We start from the raw sequence: 24,561 nt of genomic DNA on the forward strand, positions 1-24,561 counted from the left end.
TTATTGACCAATTGATTCAACCAATTTGTTTTAATATGAAGTGTTCTTAACTATTTGCTTTTTATTCATCTTTGGTAAATGCTAGATATCTTGCAGATGCAAGGACCTCCAACATGAGGCTGATGGTCCACTTGAGACTAGACTTCCAGCTCCTTCTTACACCAAACTTTATAAGTACTGATTTGGTGATGAGTGTATTAACAATTTCAATGATGGTATAATTCAAATCTTTGCTGCAGCCAATTACATTTTCAAAATGAGCTTGGACACCAGTGATATTTTACAGTCACCTGCAAAAGTATTCAGTCCCTTAACCAATAGTCAAACTTGTGAAATGTTGTTCTATGTGATACTTTATTTAAAATCAGTGAAACTCAAAATTTGTTTTTTAATGTGACATAGATAATGTTAAAAAAATGAAGAAAAAAGAAAATTTGCTTTTTACATAAGTCTTTAATTTCTATGCTTATTGAGGACTTGTTGGAGGAAGTCAGGCATGAACAGCCTACTAATCAATTAAAAGGCACTCTTATATAATTGGGGTGGGTGGGGAGAAATTTGCTAGTCAAACCAACGGCATGTTTTTGAACTTTGGGAAGAAATTATAGTATCTGCACTCTTAACAGTCTTTGAACTGTGGAAAGAAACCATAGGATCAACACTCTTAAGAGTAACGGTTCTTTAAAGATCCTTTTTGGGTTGTGGGGTTCCTCATTGAATCAATGCTTAACAAAGAATAATTTAATGCTTTTAGGGGTTCTTCTCATAAAGAATTGGTTCTTTGAGCTAATACTGTATGAGGGAAAAAAGAAAAATATTTAATGTATAGTACTGTAGTGGGTTGGCACCCTGCCCGGGATTGGTTCCTGCCTTGTGCCCTGTGTTGGCTGGGATTGGCTCCAGCAGACCCCTGTGACCCTGTGTTCAGATTCAGCGGGTTGGACAATGGATGGATGGATGGATGTATAGTAGGGTACATGGCAGGATACGAACAGATCAAGAAAATCTGAACTTAGCCTGTATGATTGTATGCAGTGAGAGTCCTAAAATTATCGACCCACTCTTATTTCACAAATCCTTTATCATCTATTCTTGATTAATTATTGGAGCCTGTTACAGATCTAAATAAATAAAGGTTCTTTCTGGAACCTTCACATGGATTGGTCTTTTTGAGAACTAAAAATGACTACCCTGTGTCATTGCTCTGAAGAACCACCACGGCACCTTTATTTTTAAGAATGTAGAGAAAGCCAATGCTAACACAGAAAGAACATGGTAACATGGATACAGATTGCACTTCAACCTAAGCATGGGTTAAAAAATGCTATGGCTTGCAGTGCTACTACCTCTTCTGCGATTATGCTGAACAGGTCTGTGATTTGTAGGTTCTTTCAGATAAAAGGATTGTTTAAATTAAATATATGTGATTTAGCATGGTGCAGGTCCATTGTTTGTTTAACCTGAATTTTCTTTTCCTGGAATAAAATGTAACAGACTTTTATTTTAATAGTCATTTATGAACCTCTTAAACCGTAATGGCAGTTATTCTATTTTTATTAACTTGCTCACAACAGCCGGCGAATTGGAAATATTTTTATGGATGGATGGTAATTATATATTCTTCAGCAAAGTGTCTGCAGGAGCTTTGCCGAGCTGTCATTAAATTCATTGATGGTTTTGATTACGTTTTTAAAAAAGTCATCATTTTGGCACTTTTTCAGGATGGTGGTGGGGAGAGGTGGATACATAAAATTAAAAAAAAACTGCCTGTTTGAAAGAGTAGCTAAAGCCCAATTAGCTTAACATATTCTTTATTTGCTTAACGTGTCACAGAGAAGTGTAATTCAGAAATCACTTCATCAATGGCATGTTTTAACATATGCTATCAACTTCATCACTTGAGAAGATGCCTAAATGGCAATGTGAATGAGTTTTATTATAGCCTCTGGTGTCTGGAAGCAGCTCTACAAGAATATATTCTTAATGGATTTTAGATATAATAAAAAGGAAAATGTTCACACACTCTACCTCTTTTAAAAATATGTAATAATATTATTGTAATAGATAAAACACGATTCTGCTTTTGTATGATCTGACTGTTGCTTAGTTATCCAGGGGATAAGAGCTGAGTCTTTCAATGTCTGGCTGATATGTAACCATTTTTCACACTAACACTGTGTCTCACCTTTTTCTACCAGAGAAGAAGATGAGTATTCAGAGCTTCGCTCAGAGCTTAGCCAAAGTCAGCAGGAAGCCAACGAGGATGGCAGAAGTGTAGATCAGGACCAAAATTCTGTTTCTGTTCCTGAGAATCAATCTACCATGGTAACAGCAGACATGGGTAAGTTTTTACATCAGTTTACTGTACTTTTATCTGTTAAGAGTTGCATTTAAGACAAATAATTGTGGACTGCATGATGGCACAGTGCTTACTGCTGCTACATGACAGGATGTTAGCTTTCAACGCCAGTCCATTCATTATCTGTGTAGAGTTGCACTTGTATTTTTTTTTTGGTTTTCTTGCATTCCAAAAGTGTGCAGGATTGGTAAGGCTTGCATCCCAGTCAGGGTACTGTCTATACTTACTAAGCTTGTCTGTGTAGGTTTTATTTCAGTACTTCAGATCTTCTGCATCCCAAAGATCTACAGGTTTGGTGACAGCTGGTGTGTGCTTTGCATGGGCCAGCGTTTCTTCCAGGGATGGATTCTACATTGTACTTGGTGCTACTGTAATGGACTGCACCTTCCTAGAACTCTGAATTAGAATAAGCCAGTTCAGAAAATGGATGAATGGGTATTTTATTGAAGAGGCCAGTATCTCATGAACAAACACAAATTCAAATGAGACTAAATTATCCAGTCCTTTTAAATAATTAGATTTTCTCCTCCAGTGCCTGTTCATTTGTTCATTAACTTGTTGCTTTGAATATACATTATACCCTTACACTGACACACAACCATACACATTTATACCTGGCCAATTTTGAGTCACCAGCTAACAAGTACTGCAGATCTTTGGGATGCAGAAGAACATCTGGAGTAGTAAAATAAAACCCACATACAGTAGACATGGATAATAATTGCAGACAGCAGCCCGCCCAGGACACAAGGCAGTAATCTGTTGCATGTTTCTGATGCCCTATAATAAATGATTTAGAATTTAATGAAATAGAAAATGTTTAAGAATATGGATTCACACTTCCCTACTAAGAATACCCATCTTCCAGAACAATAAAACACTTTTAATGTCGATTATTAATTTTAGCTATGGCTGAAATGTAGGAAACAATGAAAATATTCTTTTTGAATTATTTCTTTTACTTTTCACAGTGGGTGGTGAGCTCAGGGGGCAAAGTGCAGGTGTGTCATAGGGTGGCGAGTGGCTGTGGGGTATTAATGAGGTGGTCAGCTAATTGTGTATTCACGTGCAGACACACACAAACTACTACAGGCTCTTATTGACAAATCAATTACAGGTACCTCCCAAATATTGACCTGTGACATACACTGTCTGTGATAATTGCGGAATTAGTACTTCATGCTGCTAAAGTAAAAGTACATTGTAGAACTGATAAAGTTTTTGGACACAATTAGAATACACAAGAAGCAAACAGAAAAGCATTTTCTGTTTTATATGTACATTATCTATTGGACTTTACTTTCAACAGGCCACAACTTTGGTGCAGCATAAAGTAGAATGCAAAAGGTGCCCAGTAAATTCTTTTTAAAGATAATTAAGTGAGTCATATAACAAAAAGTACACAGTTAAAAGTATAAGAAGTCGCACAACATAGTCAGATTTAGACAGTATTTTCCACTTGTGATATCTGTATAGCTCTTTCAGTCTCAGCTTTCAGATCTAAGCAGAAGAAACCACAATAACATTTCTCTATTAAATTACCAAACTTAGGTCCAGCACATGAGGTGAAGCAACGAGGCAATCGATTCAGATAGCACCCTTTTAATATTATGAAGTAATAAAAGAAAAAGTTTAAGGATAAGTTTGGTATTTTTCAAGTCCAAGTTATTTCTTCACAAACATGCAAACATGGTATATATGCATTTTCCATGTAAAATTGTGCTCTAAAATTAAACATTTTCCATTATTTTTAAAAAATACATTGCCAATCCTGGTGTTTTTTAATGAAACCTTATAAAGCATGAGACACCACCAAAAAATAAGTTTAAAAAACTTACTTAATACATCCATTTTTCAAGCCAAGAAAATGATTGAGCATTGATCTGTGCCCTGAGATTACATGCAGATTGCAATTTTGAAACAAAAAAACACCAATATTATGCGATTCAGCTATTTTAAAACAAGACAAGCTGTGTCCACTACTTTAGTGCTTGTCTTCCTCCACAACCAAACCACGCCCCTTCCTCAGAGAGGTGTGGTTTCCTCCAGAAAGACAAAGTCACACTATACTTTGCCTGCCACATGATTGAAGGAATGTTGGTTTACTTCCATATTTCTGATATGCTAATCTATTGTGATTTGAACCTTTGGCTCCCAAGCTTTGGAGTTTGCTTTGTTTGTTTTTTTTGTCTTTTCTGGTATTTCTAACCATTACCTGTTCTTTTGACCATGTCTTAGTTTGTCTTCTAGTGCATTCTCTACACTTTGAACAACTACAACTGTATTTGTTTAAGCAAGCTTATATATTGCTTTAGGTGTTTAAATTCTGAGTTGAGTTACTTTCCTGGCTTTTTTAAAAAATACATTTTATGGTTACTTTTGTGATATTTGTATATGTGTACTCCCAGACAAAAATTTTAGAACATCTCAGTTTTTCCTCAAATTGAATCAGTTGAAATGCAATGAATTACTTGAAATGGTGAAAAGGTATGCAGTAAACTGCCAGAGGTGTAAATTTGAAGTTTAGGTTAGCAAAAACTGGAAAAAAGGAAATTTTAGAATATTAAAAATGGGCCTTCTTCAGGGAACAACTAATAGGATACAACCTACAGATGTTCTGATGGCATGGTCTATTCTAATTGTGCTTTAAGACAGACAGAGGGTTTTTAAATAATCAACAGAAGATGGGACACCATTACAGACCACAATGTTATCAGCAAACATCATAGTCCACGGGGACTCCTGTCTAATCTTGTCTGTCAACCTGTCCATCACTATTGCAATTAAGAAAGGGCTCAGAGCCAATCCCTGATGTAATCCCACCTCCACCTTGAATGCATCCGTCACTCCTACCGCAGACCTCACTATGGTCACACTTCCCTCGTACATATCCTGTACAACTCTTACATGCTTCAACTTGCAAGGCTTATTTAGTATAATATGCATGCAGCTGCAGAACATTTCAACTGATTAAATTTGAAGAAAAACTGGAAAGACTGAGGTGTTCAAAAACTTTTGAACAGTAGTGTATGTAAATATACATATTTTTATGATTTTTCACCTTTGTCCTTACTCTCTTGTGTTTTTTTGGGGTTTTGTTATTTTATTCCATTGTACAGTACAGTATCCTTGGCTGCCTTGAAAGGTACTTTTAAGTAAATATATCTGTTGACTTCCAGATGCTTCCCATGGGCTCACCACCTATGGGAGGGGCCAAGGAGGTCGGGTGCAGTGTGAGTTGGGTGGTGGCCGAAGGCGGGGACCTTGGCGGTCTGATCCTCGGCTACAGAAGCTGGCTCTTGGGACGTGGAATGTCACCTCTCTGAAGGGGAAGGAGCCTGAGCTAGTGCACAAAGTTGAGAGGTTCCGGCTAGATATAGTCAGACTCGCCTCGACGCACAGCTTGGACTCTGGAACCAATCTCCTTGAGAGGGGCTGGACTCTGTACCACTCTGGAGTTGCCCCCGGTGAGAGGCGCCGAGCGGGTGTGGGTATACTTATTGCCCCCCGACTTGGAGCCTGTACATTGGGGTTTACCCCGGTGGACGAGAGGGTAGCCCCCCTTCGCCTTCGGGTGGGGGGACGGGTCCTAACTGTTGTTTGTGCGTATGCACCGAACAGCAGTTCGGAGTACCCACCCTTTTTGGAGTCCCTGGAGGGGGTGCTAGAGGGCATACCTTCTGGGGACTCCCTCGTTCTGCTGGGAGACTTCAATGCTTACGTGGGCAATGACAGTGAGACCTGGAAGAGCGTGATTGGGAGGAATGACCCCCCCAATCTGAACCCGAGCGGTGTTTTGTTATTGGACTTCTGTGCTTGTCACGGATTGTCCATAACGAACACCATGTTCAAGCATAGGAGTGTTCATATGTGCACTTGGCACCAGGACACCCTAGGCCTCAGTTCGATGATCGACTTTGTGGTGGTGTCGTCGGACTTGCGGCCACATGTCTTGGACACTCGGGTGAAGAGAGGGGCGGAGCTGTCAACTGATCACCACCTGGTGGTGAGTTGGCTTCGATGGTGGGGGAGGATGCCGGTCAGGTGTGGTAGGCCCAAACATGTTGTGAGGGTCTGCTGGGAACATCTGGCAGAGCCCCCTGTCAGAAGTAGCTTCAACTCCCACCTCCAGCAGAACTTTGACCACATCCCGAGGGAGGTGGGGGACATTGAGTCCGAATGGGCCATGTTCCGTGCCTCTATTGTTGAGGCAGCTGACCGGAGCTGTGGCCGTAAGGTGGTCAGTGCCTGTCGTGGCGGCAATCCCCGAACCCGTTGGTGGACACCGGCGGTGAAAGATGCCGTCAAGCTGAAGAAGGAATCCTACAGGACCCTTTTGTCCTGTGGGACCCTGGAGGCAGCTGATAGGTACTGGCAGGCCAAGCAGAATGCGGCTTTGGTGGTTGCTGAGGCAAAAACTCGGGCGTGGGAGGAGTTTGGGGAGGCTATGGAGAACGACTTTCGGACGGCTTCGAGGAGATTCTGGTCCACCATCCGGCGTCTCAGGAAGGGGAAGCAGTGCAGTGTCAACACTGTATATGGTAGGGATGGTGCGCTGCTCACCTCGACTCGGGACATTGTGGGTCGGTGGGGGGAGTACTTCGAAGACCTCCTCAATCCCATTAACATGCCTTCCAATGAGGAAGCAGAGCCTGGGGACTCAGAGGTGGGCTCCCCCATCTCTGGGACTGAGGTCACCGAGGTGGTCAAAAAACTCCTTGGTGGCAGGGCCCCAGGGGTGGATGAGATACGCCCGGAGTTCCTCAAGGCTCTGGATGTTGTAGGACTGTCTTGGTTGACACGCCTCTGCAACATCGCATGGACATCAGGGACAGTGCCTCTGGATTGGCAGACCGGGGTGGTGGTCCCCCTCTTTAAGAAGGGGGATCGGAGGGTGTGTTCCAACTACAGAGGGATCACACTCCTCAGCCTCCCTGGAAAAGTCTATTCAGGGGTCCTGGAGAGGAGGGTCCGTCGGATAGTCGAGCCTCAGATTCAGGAGGAACAGTGTGGTTTTCGTCCTGGTCGTGGAACAGTGGACCAGCTCTATACCCTTAGCAGGGTCCTGGAGGGTGCATGGGAGTTTGCCCAACCAGTCTACATGTGTTTTGTGGACTTGGAAAAGGCATTTGACCGTGTCCCTCGGGGAATCCTGTGGGGGGTACTCCGAGAGTATGGGGTACCGGCCCCCCTGATAAGGGCTGTTCGGTCCCTGTACGATCGGTGCCAGAGCTTGGTCCGCATTGCCGGCAGTAAGTCGAACCCATTTCCAGTGAGAGTTGGACTCCGCCAGTGCTGCCCTTTGTCACCGATTCTGTTCATAACTTTTATGGACAGAATTTCTAGGCGCAGCCAGGGCGTTGAGGGGGTCCGGTTTGGTGGGCTCAGGATTGGGTCACTGCTTTTTGCAGATGATGTTGTCCTGTTTGCTTCATCAGGCCGTGATCTTCAGCTCTCTCTGGATCGGTTCGCAGCCGAGTGTGAAGCGGCTGGGATGAGAATCAGCACCTCCAAATCCGAGACCATGGTCCTCAGCCGGAAAAGGGTGGAGTGCCCTCTCAGGGTTGGTAGCGAGATCCTGCCCCAAGTGGAGGAGTTCAAGTATCTCGGGGTCTTGTTCACGAGTGAGGGAAGAATGGAGCGTGAGATCGACAGGCGGATCGGTGTGGCATCCGCAGTAATGTGGGCGCTGCATCGGTCTGTCGTGGTTAAAAAGGAGCTGAGCCGCAAGGCGAAGCTCTTAATTTACCAGTCGATCTATGTTCCTACCCTCACCTATGGTCATGAACTATGGGTAGTGACCGAAAGAACGAGATTGCGAATACAAGCGGCTGAAATGAGTTTCCTCCGCAGGGTGTCTGGGCTTTCCCTTAAAGATAGGGTGAGAAGCTCATTCATCCGGGAGGGGCTCAGAGTAGAGCCGCTGCTCCTCCGCATCGAGAGGAGTCAGATGAGGTGGCTCGGGCATCTGATCAGGATGCCTCCTGGACGCCTCCCTGGTGAGGTGTTCCGGGCACGTCTAACCGGGAGGAGGCCCCGGGGAAGACCCAGGACACGCTGGAGGGACTATGTCTCTCGACTGGCCTGGGAACGCCTTGGGATTCTCCCAGAAGAGCTAGAAGAAGTGGCCGGGGAGAGGGAAGTCTGGGCATCTCTGCTCAAGCTGCTGCCAACGCGACCCGACCTCGGATAAGCGGGAGACAATGGATGGATGGATGGATGGACTTCCAGATGACACGCTCTGAAACCCATCAGTGACCATAACATTACCACAGCCTCATTGAAGGCATTCCCATCATAGTGGGCAAACATACAGAGCAACAACCAACATTTTATTTCACTGTCAGTTCTAGAATCCTTGGGAGAAAAGGTGAAAGTGGAAATTTAAACTGGAATCAAGCTTATTCTGGTTCTGCTTGTTTGCATAGTGGTAGTGAACAAGTAGCATGGAGTTTTGCCTGTGGCCAGAACTTTAGAGACACCTGTAAAAGGGTTCCTTTTACTAATACTGTCAAAAATAACCTCTGTAGTCAGTGGGAGTGTTCCTTTAGCTCAGCTGGTCATTTGGCTCTTTGTCATATTGCTCGAGGTGGGCAGCAGCCATTGGCTTTAGAATTCACATGCTGATAGTGAGACTAATTGTGATTGCAATACAAGCTGAAATTTACCACAAACATAAAGCTTTTAGAGTCCATTATCACTATCCGCATTTCATGAAAGAGCAATAAATTCTATCACTAGTCTCTTAGCAGAACACAATTAATTAATCTGTTAACAGTAATTTCCTTTTATCCTGAAATTAATTGTAAAGGTCACTAGTTGTGATGTTTATCAAAGTAGCTTGATTAAAACACAGTCTAGGTTCACCATTTGTTTCGAAAATGCAAAAAGTCGCAGATAGTAATGTAGCTCTTTATCATAAGCATTACATCGGAATTTCACCTTCAGCAGTGCTTTTAAGTGGCGTTCAGTAACACTGCTCTGAATCTGCAATTCATCTGCTGCCTTTGATGTCAGGACAAATGTGCTGTTGTCAGTTTTCCCACTAATGTACCTTGTTTGCAGTTAACCTTATCTGTAAATATCAGCAAGGCACATCTCTTGAGCATCTTCAAATTAAAGAGAGCAGGGCATTTGTAGTTTACATTAAGGCATCTGCAGAACGAAAAGCAACCTGTAAATAAATAATTGGCAACATGTTTATATTTCTTCAAAGCAAAATTTTGCTGCATGTAATTTAATTAAAGTGACAGGAGACATTAGAACTAGTTCAAGTGAATTGTTATTTTTTGTCAGTCATATGTACAGTAGATTATTCTGTTTATTTCATGTAATAAAACCTCAGTCTGATGAAACTGAAGTACAGTATTAAGGAAAACAGAGTTTTTATTTTGTAAAGTTAAAAAAAAGAGTTGGATTGTAGATTCCATTCAAACATTTATTTTATTTCTTCTTATCAACTACCATATGACACAGTTATTGGTAAACAAACCTCCAACTATGCTGTATTTAAGTAAATTGGGATACTGTGTGTTTGCAGCATTTTATCCAAAGACAGACAAGGAGAGTCCTGCATTTCCAGACTCCACCTTACATCCATTTGTGAGTATAGAAAACCATAAGCAATGCATACCATATGTAAATATTTTATGAAATATTAACCACAGTACTGTTGAAGGCACATAATAGAATAATTAAAAAATATTTGTGATCTCTTACCTTATGTCCACCTTCAGTGCTGTTTCTCTGTATTTATGTGCTTGAGTGATTTCCTGTAAAGCCTGCTTCATAGACTCTGTCATTATTTTTGAGGCTCCTTTATCACCTCCTGTCCGGTTTTATACTTGCCATTTTTGAAGGCGACTGTCTCAGAGTACATCCTATGCACGTCAGTTTTTGGGGCATTAGTTGTGACAGATGGGTATCAGCAAGAATGAAAGGGAAGGTCTACAGGACGGTAGTGAGACCAGCTATGTTATATGGGTTGGAGACGGTGGCACTGACCAGAAAGCAGAAGACAGAGCTGGAGGTAGCAGAGTTAAAGATGCTAAGATTTGCACTGGGTGTGATGAATAGAAATGAGTACATTAGAGGGTCAGCTCAAGTTGGACGGTTGGGAGACAAAGTCAGAGAGGCGAGATTGCGTTGGTTTGGACATGTGCAGAGGAGAGATGCTGGGTATATTGGGAGAAGGATGCTAAGGATAGAACTACCAGGGAAAAGAAAAAGAGGAAGGCCTAAGAGAAGGTTTATGGATGTGATGAGAGAGGACATGCAGGTGATGGGTGTAACAGAACAAGATGCAGAGGACAGAAAGATATGGAAGAAAATGATCCGCTGTGGCGACCCCTAACAGGAGCAGCCGAAAGAAGAAGAAGAAGAAGTTGATGGTTGCCACCACATTGCCAGGAATGAACACCCAGAAGTGCTTGGTGCCAGATATTATGAACCTGATGGGATAATGGTTATCATGTGCCATTTTTGAATTATCCGAGTTTGCAGACACACCTTAAAACTTTGTCAGTATAATCTTCAGTTTGTTTTTAGGGTTAATGAAATCTCTGCTCCAAATTTCTGACTGTGATTTAGATTTGTATTTTGGTTTGTTGACAGATAGGATAGATTTAAAGTTTGGACTTTCCCCAGAATTTTTCACTATGTCTTTTTTTCTGGCCCCTTTGCATAATGAATAGTGCTGATGTTAACTTTGGCACTACACCACACAGAACTACAACCTATGGACACATAGCAACTTGTTTGAGGCAACTGAAGAGCTGCCAGAAACGATATACACACAGGCAAGCAAAAGTATAAGGCTTGTATTTAACAGTTCTGTCGTCCTTTAACAGGCTCTGCTTTGGAAACCTTTCCTACTTCTTGCCATATTTATTTCCTCTTAGTTATCTCTCTCTTCCTTATTTTGTAATTGTCATGTGTTGTATACTTACTTAGGGAAAATTCAAATTTAATCCAATTCAGAAGTTGTTCCCATGTTTATCTATTAGAAACATTTCAAAGCTAACACTGAAAACTGGCTTAAACTATACTGTATGTTCATGCATATACAGTATGTTGCTGTACATTTATGTTACTGTCATCTCTGTTCATAAACTGCTAATACAGTTTTTTATTTATTGCATTTTGGCCTGCAATAGAGTTTCATATCTGTTTATTTTATCTGTTTTACTATTTGTGGAATTAGATAATGATTTTTGGGTGGTTACCTGTTGAAAGTTCAGGCCTAAATTAAAATTAAGAAGAATGAATATCATATCTCATTGGATTCTAACTGGATTCTACTTTCATTAATAGATCACCAATTGACAGAATCACCATCAACATCTACTTTTTCCATTTATCTTATTAAACCAGACATTTAAAAAGGGTCTCAGAGAAATAATATACAGGCTTTGTGGAGTTACATTTGCTTTATTTAACACAGTACCAGTACAGACGTTCTGCTTCTTGTCTGCAGTTCTCTCCACTAGTTAGATGAGCAGCTAAACTGGCTGACAGTGGGGTGCAACATATTCATTTACCACAACTTCATGAAGAGACCGTCAAAGGCTTTATTTTTTTTTGCACTCTGACTGTTTCTACTCATGCTATCATTAGGCTGCTAGGAAGGTTTTAAAGCATACACGATCACACTCTTCTTGTGCATTACCTCATGCAAGTTGTTTAAACTCAACCATTTTACACATATACTTTCATGGTCACGTATCTCACAGATGTTCCTTTATTCATAATCATTATCTGCAATATGCCATTCAAAAATTGTAAAATTCCAATGATAATAGGACTTTGTAATAATGACTGAACAATTTCTCTTTAGTGAGACAGTGAGTTAAAATACCTTGCACTCTTAAAAATAATGATTCTTTAATAGCACAGCATGGTTCTTTACTTGTCTGTGTGGTTTCTCATAGAACTATTGCTTGACAAGCACCATTTCATTCTTGGAAGGTTTCTTTGCATATGATGTTGGTTTTTTGCGCTTTGAAAAATGTGTAATAATATGTATAACAAGACCAAAATCTTGAATGTGTGGTAGACTACCTAGCAGGACACTAGCAGATTAACAAAATCTAGATTTAGCATGTGTTATTGTATGCAGCAAGAGTCCTTTTAAAATCATGATATATTGATGTTTAATTGATATTCTTCCATCTGTTCATGGTTACTTAGTGTATGGTGTCTGCTACAAATCTAAATAAATAAAAGTTTTTTCTGTGCTCTTCATATGGATGAGGCTTTTGGGAACCAAAAATGGTTCCCCTATGACATAGCTCTGAAGGACCACTCTGGCACCTTTATTTTTATGAGTTTGCCCATTGTGATGTCTTTGAGCAGATGGCCAATGCATTTTTATACCATTATTAAGCCATTGCCTGAAACTTAGTTTATAGTATAATTTTTAATTATATGTATGTAGTCTTTTGGCCCTGAACATTTATCCTAAAGGAAGAAGTCGTTAGTAATAGAGGTAATTTAATAAATTCTGATTCTGATAAATGGTCAGTAAACAGGGTCCAGACAGTTCTATATGTGAGGTGAGTTTAACAGTAGAGTACATACATAAGTGTATAAACTATTATAGAACTCTTTAGTACCCAGTTTCTGTTATTGCTGTTTTGGTCATTAGACACACGTGTTTTAACATTACATTGTCTGAACCTGGTTGTATCTCACAAATTCTTTATAATGAATGAGCAAGTTATTGTCCATTATTCAAGTTTAACTAATTAATTTTATTTAACCTGGAGTTCCATAGAGGTATGGATAGGCCATTAAATGGTGCCTAATATATATATATATATATATATATAGGGAGGTCCTCCCACAGTCCAAAGACATGCAGGTTAGGTGGATTGGCGATTCTAAATTGGCCCTAGTGTGTGCTTGGTGTGTGGGTGTGTTTGTGTGTGTCCTGCGGTGGGTTGGCACCCTGCCCAGGATTGTTTCCTGCCTTGTGCCCTGTGTTGGCTGGGATTGGCTCCAGCAGACCCCCGTGACCCTGTGTTCGGATTCAGCGGGTTGGAAAATGGATGGATGGATATATAGGGAGGGCAAAAGTAGGTTTACAGTTGTGAGTATGCGAGGCCAGCAATTTGAGTACTTATAAGACTGTATCTAAGTGCACTGTGCCATTGTAACATTCTTTTGAGTTAATAAAGTGTGGAAGTCAACCCTGGCACAGACAGGCTCAGAGACACACGGGTCCAAAAGCACACTGTTTATTTCTTTTCTTTTTCCAGCACACCATACACAAGTCACCAACTAATATTGCTCAGTCCCTTTATCTCTCTTTTTTCTCTCTCACTCTTTCTCTTCTCTGTTTCTCTTTCTCTTTGCTGCCTCCACTCCTCTCCATGCAAGCATTGTCCTCTACCGCCTGACTCTGGCTCCCCGAATGGAATGAGGCGGCCTCCTTTATAGTGCACCCGGAAGTGCTCCAGGTGCGCGCTGATCCTCTTCTGGCAGCACTTCTGGTTGTGGCAGATGTGCTGCAGCCCAGGACTCTAGGACTGTCCAGACACCTCCTGACAGTGGCCATGGGCCCCAGTTGGGCCCCGATGCAATCCACGCGGTTTGCCTTCTCTTGTTCCGGGGGAGCTATTTCTGTGGACATGTCCTCTCCCCTGGTCCTTCCATTAGAAGCGCATCTCAACCGGGCAAGGCCCCTAGCCGACTGTCACAAAAGTTAATAAAGCCATTTTAATAACCATAACCTGGATGTCTTTTTCCATACGAATAACTGTAAACCTAATTTTACCCACTCTTCGTATAGGACAGCCGTACTGCTTAGGTTTTCTGTATTGTTCCTTTTCCTTGCTTCTGTTTCTTACTGTTTTTTGTAGATAAATTTCCTTTTCTCTTTTTATAACTTCTTTGATAATCATTTGGGTTTTTGGGTGGCTCACGTATGCCCTTCCAGTATACAGTACAACTCTCATTTTTTTTCTTTCTAATTGTCTAAAGTTGTCGATTGTCCTACATGTATTTTAAGGGAACTGTAACACTTTAATTTTTTTTTTCTATTACGCTCAGAATTTTCATTATTCAAGACCAATTATTGCATATCTATTTTAAGAATAGTCAAACATAACAAGTATAACAATATCTTACTCCATTATGTAAATATAGACATTTGTAGTCCATTTTAGATTTAATGTGTTGTTCATTTTCTTCAACTTGTCATGTCCATTTTCTACATACTACTCCAGCTTCTAAATTAGTTTTTCTTTATCTCACTACAAAGAACTGAATCTGTAAAGCTAGTATTAAATTACACACGTGTCCCTACTGTATCTTGGGAATGTTTTTCTATTTTATTGCCAAGAATGTGAAATGTGAAACAGAGTGCTGATTTAGTCCTGAATTTTAAACAAGCAGCAACAATGCTATTGTAAGGCAACCTGTGAAACTTACTGGAAAAAAGTTTAAAATTTCCAAAGACCATCATTATGGTTTTCTTGTATAACAAATAGCAGTCTCACCTAAATTCCAAATAAAGAAAATATCTTGTACTGTATTTTTGTTTACTGAAAATGTAAATTATCCTCCTTATTTGTGTGTGCCTTTACCTTTTTAGCTTACTGAAGAAAAAAATTCCAGATTTTAATAAGAGCCATGTGTTAAAAAACTACAGTGAAATAGTGTAGCAATTCTCCCTAGCAAGCATTTTGGATTTTTATAAGGCATTTCCCAAACTAAGAGAGACAGAAGCATGGCGTACATGCTGCAGAACATCTGAACATACAATAAGAGACATGAAATTTCATGTCAACGTTAATTTCAACCCCAACTCATCTGGAGTGCTATGAAATCAGATTACCCATCTTTCATCTGTCAGTCAAACATATTGAATCTTCTATTGGGTTACCAGAGTCCCATCATGCTTACTTAAGGACAACAATAATAATTCTTGCCAAATGCTAAAGAGGCTTTGGTCATTGCCTAAACTGTAAATGGAATAGGACATCTTTTCTCACTGTGGTATACCGGGTGGACTAGCATTTTTCCAGTGAAATAAGAGAGGGCAGATTTCCACTATGCAGTATTATATCATCTGTTATTACTCTGAAACAATGCTGGAAGTGGAATAGGAGTAATTGTTTTTCCAATACAGTCTGACAGGAGGGCAGATATTTTTACTCAGTATAGTGTGAGTGTTCCAAAATAAATGGCAGAGTTAGAGGGGTGACTGATAGCATTGCTAATAATTAGGGTCTTGGCCTGGATACATTTTAAATAATCAAAGTCAAGATAAGTGAATTTTGTTTAAAATTTATAGTTGAATGACAGCATAAACGTATGAGGAGTGTACCTTGTTAAAGGCTCAATGGCTGATTTTTGATCTTCCTCTGAAATTCTGATTGAAATCTTCCTTTCCCAACACTGACTTAATACTGTATATAATACTGTATACATTTATAATTAATATTTGGCTGGTTATTTGCTGCAAGAATATCTGAATACATTGCAGTCAATTAAGTTAAGATTAAGTGATTTTATTTACTTAAGGTTAAAGCTCATTATTATGTGCTTAACATATAAACAATCACACATTAATAATAATAATAAAAAGAGTAAAAAAGGCACAAACAGGAATGTCAGAAGATAAAGACACTTGATAAAGTGAGATAAATATTAAAATAATAGAAAAGAAGTAAGACACAAGAACCAGTTCATATCCCCATCTCTTAATATAATGACTGACAGTGATTCTCAAAATTGACTGCATTGTAACTTTTCTTTCCCTTTCAAATTTGCATTGTGCCTTAGACTGCCTTCTGCTTACTTCTGCACATGCATTGATGTTTTGTTTATCTATGCATTTACTATTTTTTTTCTTTTCACTTCCCTTCTTTCTCTTTTTTCACTCTCCTTATCTGTCACATTTTGGTATGAAATAATCTGGAAGAAGTATTTTTTAAAGACTTCTCTTGCATTTTGTTGTCAGATGAGGAAATCATTGAACAAAAAATAAATGCCGACTGGATCATCCTGTTTAATCAAATGGGTCTCTAAACCCAAAACAAGCAATCATTGGCACGGGAAAAAGCATCAACACAAAACATCAAAATGTAGTCTTTGTGAGGCTGAAATAATCAGCTCTCTTGAGCAGCTCAACTTTTGTAGGAGCTCCATCCTGCAGTGTGCCCAGTAAACAAATGAACGCTTCCCTCCTGGGGCACCCAGACTTTATATGCGTTAGACTAGAAGAGTGGAGTCAGTTACCCTTACTGGGCATCCTTTCACAACTATGGAGGGAAGGGGTGATGACACCACTAGCGACGTAACCCCCTTTTGTCCCCGGTTGGTGTTACATTCCTCAGATGAGCATGGAAGGTGACAAATCCAAGGTAAGGGGTGACCCTGCTAGGCCACATAAGTGGTGAGTTATTTCAATTTCCTGGTTTTCCCTAATTGCATCACCCAGAAATTTAGGCAAGAACTTCAACATTAATTTACTACCAGATGTTTAGGACCTAGCCTGATTCTGTGCTTCAGTTAATTGTTCCCAGAGCTCCATAAATTTGATTCTAGAGAAACCACATTGTTATTTGCAGTAGCTGGCATCTATTCCAGTTGTTTAATGCAGAATGTCAGCACACATTTCACATCAAGCTTGGAAACTGATCTCCTTCACTTTGGATTCTACTGTGGTCATTTTAGACTCATTTGTGCTCATTTGTATACATTCTCAATATGCGTTCCCAAGAAAAAAAGTACAGAGTAAAACAGGACCATCAAGAGAAGCTCTCACGCCTAACAAAATGAGGGTAGGATTAACCAGTATATAAGCATTTTTCATGAAAACTGCAGGTTATTTACTGACAAGCTTTAGAACAAGATTTGTCAGTAGGCTGTTTGTCCTAATCAGTGTCAGGAACAATGACATACTCACCCTAAGTTCCACTGCACCAGTTTACAATCAGCAATTAGCCTAATACATATACATCTTTTTGGAAGTGTGGGGAAACCCAGAATACCCCCCCCCCCCCCAAAAATAATACACAGACACAGGCAAAACATGCAGGCTGCTCAGAGATAGGGCCAAGATTAGCCCAAGCTTTGGTTGCTGTGAGGTAGCAATGCTATTTATGTTAAAATGCAGAAAGTTTTTTATTGTTTGTTTCTCTTATGACACACTGGCTTTTCCCCGCTGCTCCGCCCGTGTAGTAGTAAAACAAGGCAAACTAAAAATCAGTAAACAAAAAGGTATCACTACCTAAGCGGAGGCATTGCCTCCAAAACACAGAGATAGACCGACTCCCCACAACTGACGTCACGCTTCCTCCTCCCCTCAGCCCACAGCCTCTCATTTGTCTCAAATTAGCGCAAATATAACACTCCTGCAAGCGAACTATGATTCTTAGTGCGATGAGAGAAGTTGCAAAATCAACCAGAATGTTCAAGCAAATTCTGGAAAAAAAACACAATCTAAATCTGTTAAGTAGTTATCTCATTTGTTCGCTAAATGGGTGTAAGATACGCTCCGAGGCTGGTGCGTGAGTGAGGAGGGCCCCGCCCCACTCCCCTCTGCCCACTGCGTCTCTCTCAGATTCACACAAATAAATTGGTACCGCAGGCGAACTGTGATATTTAGTGAGATAAAAGAGGTCACAAAATCAATCGGAATGTTCAAGCAAATTATAGAAAAGAAACCCGATCTAAATCCGTCAAGTAGTTCTCTCAGGAAAAGAGGACAGACAGACAGATAGGCTTTGGATTTTATATACAGAGAGATGAGCCATATCCCACTCGTCAATGAATATCTTCCAACTCCAAGGTAGAACAAAAGCCCCACCTCATTTCAAGTTGGTATTCATTTCCCACAGTACCGCCGCTCCCTATACGCAGAGTACGCAGTCTGCGTAGGGCACCAACTCCTAGGGGGGCACCATCCCAGCTGCTCAAAAAAATCGTTTTTATATATTATAATAATAAATTAATATTAATAATATACATATACAAATAAAAATATAAACGTATATATTGCATTTTACGGTGAACGCAGAGTAGGCTAAGCACACCTTATTTGAATAAAGTTCTATTTTGGCCCCTATAGTAGGTGTTTTTTTTATTATTTTATTTTTACTTCCGTAATATTTGGGGGAGGGGGCACAAAAGTAAATTTCTGCTTAGGGCACCCATTTGGCCAGCAGTGGCCCTGATTTCCCATCACAATCACACGTTTAAGCAGATATCTTATTTTCTTAGTTCTGCACTGTGTATCAATGAAGTGTCCAACAAAGGCTGGGAAAGTGCAACTATCATGAAAATACAGAGAATTTTTCTGTGGAATAATGAAGTGGAGCAAGCTCCCGTATTTCCTAATGCACATCATGTAGCTGACTTTTAAACAATCAGTCAATGCTTATTTCTAAGCACCATACAGAGAGCATCTTAAGACTCTTTACAAAGCAAATTAAATTACAATCTAAAAGTAACAAGATTCAAAAATGTTGTGCACACCAAACTCATTAGCTGGCCTAATAAAATCTGAACATCTCTTGAGATTCTAACCAGCGGAACACGTACAGTGATAGCGTTCTTTATGGAGAGGAACAAAATTTATCTAATGAACTTGACAATGCCAGAAGAGCTCCTAAATTATATAAATGCATGGTTATAGGAAACCACATTAAAGTGAGGGATCAAGAAAGGAATGACCTATAGCATTAAATAAACAGGACACGACTAAAATTATGTGGCTTCAGTGGGCTTGCCTTTAAACTTGGCTGTCCCACCTTTCATTACCACACCACAGCTCACCCACTCGCTGTTCAAACCTCTTTCCTCTACTCCTCCTCCCCCCGCCAGTGAGAGTTGGCTACAATTCTTCTGTCAAGTTGAACTTTAAAGGGTCCCTTTTGCAAAGTGATTTTTAAATCCTTCCAATGTTTTATTTCTGAGGTCACTGGCTAAAGCATCCCTTGAAGAGTCACGTCTCTGTGACAGCTGTTGCCTTCTTAAAATCTCTGTATGGTTCCTTTCATCTCAAACAAACACATCAACCAGGAGTATTGTCGCTTCGATAGTCCATATTTGGAACTATCTTTTTTTGTGTCACACTGGCAGACTTTCAGCCCTTGGCAATCCTTTGATAGCCAGGAGACCTTTTGTCAAATATATTTTGAATTACCTAACATAATTTACTTAATTTACTCATTATGAACCACTAAAAAAAAAAATCATTCCCTATAATTAATCAGACCATTTTATAACATTGCATGACTGGTGATTCTGCACAATATAATTTTGTTGACAGTTACATTCTTCCTGCTTGATTACACAGTATATTCTTGTCTGTTTTTAATTTATAATGACAAAGGTTTTCTGCTTTAGTGGAATTTTTCCATTCTGTGATGCAACTCCAGACTTGATTGTCTGTTTATTGGAAGCAAAGGAATATGACAGAGACTATGAAGACTTGTTGCAACATTTGAGATATGTAGCTGTTTGGTGTTTGACTTTACTAACATGCTTTTTATCACTTGAGCCATTTTTGGCAATAGGCTCTGATATCCATTAATGTTTTGTAACTAACATTGAGGACTGTTATTGAGAAACTTGACTGAATTTTATTGTGTGGTATTTTATTTAAAGCAGTAAGGATTTTGTTAAGTGCTATACGCTAAATTGGCAAATCTAGCTTCAGACTGATTGGTGTAGATAAGATCCACAAGTACATCTGTGTAATGTGTACTTAAAATAATAATTTTTGTTAAAATTACCAGAAAAAGCGTATCCCTAATATATTTTGATTTATTGGCTCAATGTAAAAGGCACTGTGCAAAGGCACTATTATGATTTTGTCTTGATTTTATTTTGTATTCTTGTCCTCCGGTTTGGGATTTTCCTAGATGCAGAATTTATTTCTGGCATTTAAATTTACCTTTATGTCAGTACACAAAGACAATCAGAGGGTGTGAGGTGTGCGACATCACCTACTCAATAGTATATAAGTCAGAGCCATATACTTCTTTGTCATCCGAGACTACGGATTCAGATCAAACTCGGTGTGTTTGTTATATTTTTGTGTGTTTAATGTTGCTGGCTTTTGATCCCTTTGATCCCTGACTATGATATGTTTTGTACTTTGGCTTTGTCAACTTGATAGTTTTAAAATCCTGGTTTACGAACTTTGGTCTGTTTTCCTGCCTACATTTCTTCTTCTGATCCCTAATTAAACCAATCTTCTCTCTGTACTGGGCAGAATAGGTACATTAAAGTTCAGCAAAGTTTAGGACTACTTTAGAAATATCACATTGAAGACTTTAAAAAGTGTTAGATTACTGGATGTATTAAAAACTGTGCATCTATGTATCTATCCATTTTTACACCTACTTTATAAAATTATAAAGATTGTCGGAGGCCTGTACCAAAAGGATTAGGAAAAAGGTAGAAGCTAGCTCTTGATAAAATGCTAGTTCACTGCCTGGCATTTCCACATTCATTTTTATTGGTCCAGTAAAGAGTCTGTGACACATATTTGCATTGTGAGAAGAAGACCATAGAACATGAAAAAAAATAAGTAGACACATTGAAAGTGTGCAAACTTCACCCAAAGAATGACCCAGGAATTCTTCTAAAACTATGAAGCAGCGGCACTAACCACTGTGCACCACCATGTGGCCCATTTTAGATGGATAGATATATAGAATTCTTTATTGTCATTATGCATACACATAAACTTTTTTGTTGGTAGGACTCAGCTTCAAGGCAGAATACTTAAATACACAATACACTATAAATAATAAAATAAACATAATAGTATAAAAGACAGCAGCAATAAAACATCATCAAGTCCAGAATTTTCCTGAGGTAGTACGCCTGCAGAGACCAGTGATCTGTGTGCGTGGGTCTGCAGGAGAGGAATATGAGTGTGTATGTTTGATTACAAGGGAAAGTGCGTGTGCATGTCTACAGTGGGGCAGGTTAGGGGTAGATGTATGTGTTTGTATCAGCAGGGGCAGATGGACTTCACAGCTCTGGGGAAAAAGATGTCTTTCAGTCTACTGGTACGTGTTTTTTTGTTTCTGTACCGCTTTCCCGAAGGCTGTGGTACAAACAGTCCATTTCCCAGATGGGTGAGATCTGCAGCTATACATTTGGTCCTCTTCTGCACTCTTCCAGCATATACAGAGTCCAGGTCTAGGAGAGGACTTCCCATGATCTCCTGTGCTGTTCTCACCACCCGTGCCAAGTCCTTCCTGTCCTGTGCTGTGCAGCTGCCGTACCACACTGTCATACTGTGACATAGAATGCTTTCTATAGCGGATCTGTAGAAGTTTGTGAGCAGCCAAGAGGAGAATCCAGCACATCTCATCTTCCTCAGGAAGAAGAGTCTTTGTTGGGCCTTCTTTACCAGGTGAGATGTGTTCAAAGACCAGGTCAGATCCGATGTGATGTGGATACCCAAGAACTTGATAATGTCTTTACCAGGTGAGATGTGTTCAAAGACCAGGTCAGATCCGATGTGATGTGGATACCCAAGAACTTGATATTGTCCACACACATTACAGCCTCCTCATGTATGAATATAGGAGCATGTTCTGTTCTTCTGGACCTTCTATATTCCACAATGATCTCTTTGGTCTTGCTGGTGATCAAAATGAGGTTGTTGGCTGAGTACCATAGTTCTAGGTGTTGTATCTCCTCTCTGTAGTGAGTCTCATTATTGTCTGATAAGAGACCCACCACGGTCATATCATCTGCATACTTCACAACCATATTTGTGGCATGGATGGCAGAGCAATTGTGTGTAAATAACGTGAAGAGTGCTGGGCTGAGCACACAACCCTGTGGCATGCCTGTGTTCAAAACCAGTGTGGCTGATGTACGATCTCCAATTCTAACCACCTGAGGCCTGTTAGTGAGAAAGTCCCTGATCCAGAGACACAACGATGTGGACAGACCCAGATTATGAAGCTTCTGTACCAGTTTGTCCAGGATTACAGTGTTAAACTCTGAACTAAAATCGACGAATAGCATCCTAACATAAGTGTTAGGGCACTGCAGATGAGTCAGGGCTGTGTGAAGTACTATTGAGACGGCATCCTCTGTAGATCTGTTCCTCCTGTAGGCAAACTGATGGTTGTCAAATCCAGCAGGGATGGCATCCTTGATGTACTTTAGGAGGATTCTCTCAAAGCACTTCATTATTATTGGGGTCAGAGCCACAGGGCGGTAATCATTAATGCAAGTGACTGCTGATATTTTAGGCACTGGCACAATAGTGGAGGATTTGAGGCAGACAGGGACCATTGCAAGTTGTAAAGAAAGGTTGAAAATGTCCAGAAAGACTCCTGCCAATTGATCAGCACATATTTTCAGTGTCTTACCTGACACCTTATCCGGTCCTGCAGCTCTGTTGGTGTTGATCCTCCTCAGAGTGGACCTCACTTGGTGTAGTTGCAGGACTAGAGGCTGATGCTGCTCCTCCAGCCAAGGGAGATGTACAGTCACCCTGCTGCTAGATGCATCAAAGCGTGCAAAGAAACTGTTCAAGATGTCAAGGAGACTAGGGTCATAGCTGACCTGCTGATCGCTGCACTTATAATCCATTATGGTCTTTAAGCCTCTTCACATGTTCCGTGGGTCATTGCTATCAAAATATTCCTCGATACGCTGTTTGTATCTGTATTTTGCCAGGTTTATTGCTTTTTTTAGTTTGTTTTGGGCTTTGCTATATGCCAACCTGTCGCCTGACCTATATGCAGCGTCCCAGGCTTTAAGCAGGGACCTCACTGTACTGTCCAGCCACGGTTTCTAATTTAGAAACACCCTAAAGGTCTTCGTGAACAGGACTGCATCAGTACAGAACTGCACATAGGATAGGACAGATGAGGTACATCCCTCTAGATCTGAGCCCTCTTTGAACACTATTATTTTCAAATAATAAGCACAAACTGTCCAACTTTCCATGCAATTAGAAATTTTAACACAATAATTTAATAATGCCTAGTTTAACAGATATACATATTATGAAAAATGATTTAACAGTTCTGAAAATAACAAAAGGAAAGTATCTTAATGGTTAATTATAATAAAGTGAAGTAAACATTTTAAGACCCATAACTTCCACAAACATATGTGATTATTAAGCTAAAATTGTGCATATAGGATTGAGTGACTCTGTGTGTACAAAGTTAACCTAAAAGGAAAAAAACACAAAGAGCTATGGTATGAGGATGTTTTTTTTATCATTTAGCTGATTTTAAAATTGCAGTTCTCCAAATGTGAGGGACTCAGGCAAGTATTTTATCAACTTAAACACATGACATGGATAAAGACAAAACAAACAAGATCATTAATTAAGTGATGACAAAATTAAAGAGAAGAGCAGACACCCTGGAGGCAGCTAAATCATCAAAGTCTGGCAGCTATGAAGCAAATTAAGTTTTCATGTTAATTCAGAAAATGTTTAGTTTTATAGAGCGTATAGGAAGGAGAATATTCGCTATTTGTTTCATTCAATCACATGGAGTGCGCAATTTCACCAGACAGTGCATTGAAAAATATATAAATGTAAACAGTACTGGATTTTAGTAAAATAAAAAAAATCTTTAGAGATCATGTGGTACTTTGCAGAAACTGGAGAGGAAAATGTTTTTCTTAGCAAGTTTAAGGAACTGAATTTTTGTGTGTATTAATTTTATTAAGCTATAAAGATCTGAATGAGTTATGAGAAAAGTACTCCGAATAGTTTAATGAAAATAAACTTACCAGTAGAATGTGGCCTGTTAGACTTAAAAACCTTCAAAATGATTGCTTGGGCAGAGTTCCAAGGTGACTAAGACTAGATTTCACATAAATGTTAGAAACACATTACCAAAAAAACAGACGACATGAAAAATATACCATTAAAATAATGGAACATGTTTCCTGCAAGAATGGTTCTGTTTAAAATTCACACAACAAATGGAATTGGTCTTTATTTTTATAATCAGTAGTCAAGTCATAAAAAATGGTACTCTAAACTGAGATTGATGGCTTTCTGTCAAATATTTTTACTTGCAAATAGTATTAGGATGTTGTACTGTGTTAGCCATTATGAATGTAGTGAGAAGTCAAGCAAAATGACACCTTTTATTGGCTAACTAAAAAGATTACAATATGCAAGCTTTCGAGGCAACTCAGGCCCCTTCTCACTAGAGAAAAGGATGTAACAATACACTGGAAACATT

The 24,561-nt window shown here is 39.8% G+C and overlaps 1 protein-coding gene across 2 annotated transcripts in view; it reads left to right on the plus strand.

The window, feature by feature from the left end:
* mcc (MCC regulator of WNT signaling pathway) overlaps positions 1-24,561 on the plus strand; it is a 596,286-nt gene that overhangs the window by 405,385 nt on the left and 166,340 nt on the right. For both annotated transcript variants that reach the window (XM_028805279.2, XM_028805281.2), the window contains one exon: positions 2,199-2,341. In XM_028805279.2, the coding sequence (XP_028661112.1) occupies positions 2,199-2,341 (143 nt within the window). The remainder of the gene's footprint in view (positions 1-2,198; positions 2,342-24,561) is intronic.

The sequence above is a fragment of the Erpetoichthys calabaricus genome, chromosome 7, assembly GCF_900747795.2.
Source record: "Erpetoichthys calabaricus chromosome 7, fErpCal1.3, whole genome shotgun sequence".
Classification (NCBI taxonomy): Eukaryota; Metazoa; Chordata; class Cladistia; order Polypteriformes; family Polypteridae; genus Erpetoichthys; species Erpetoichthys calabaricus.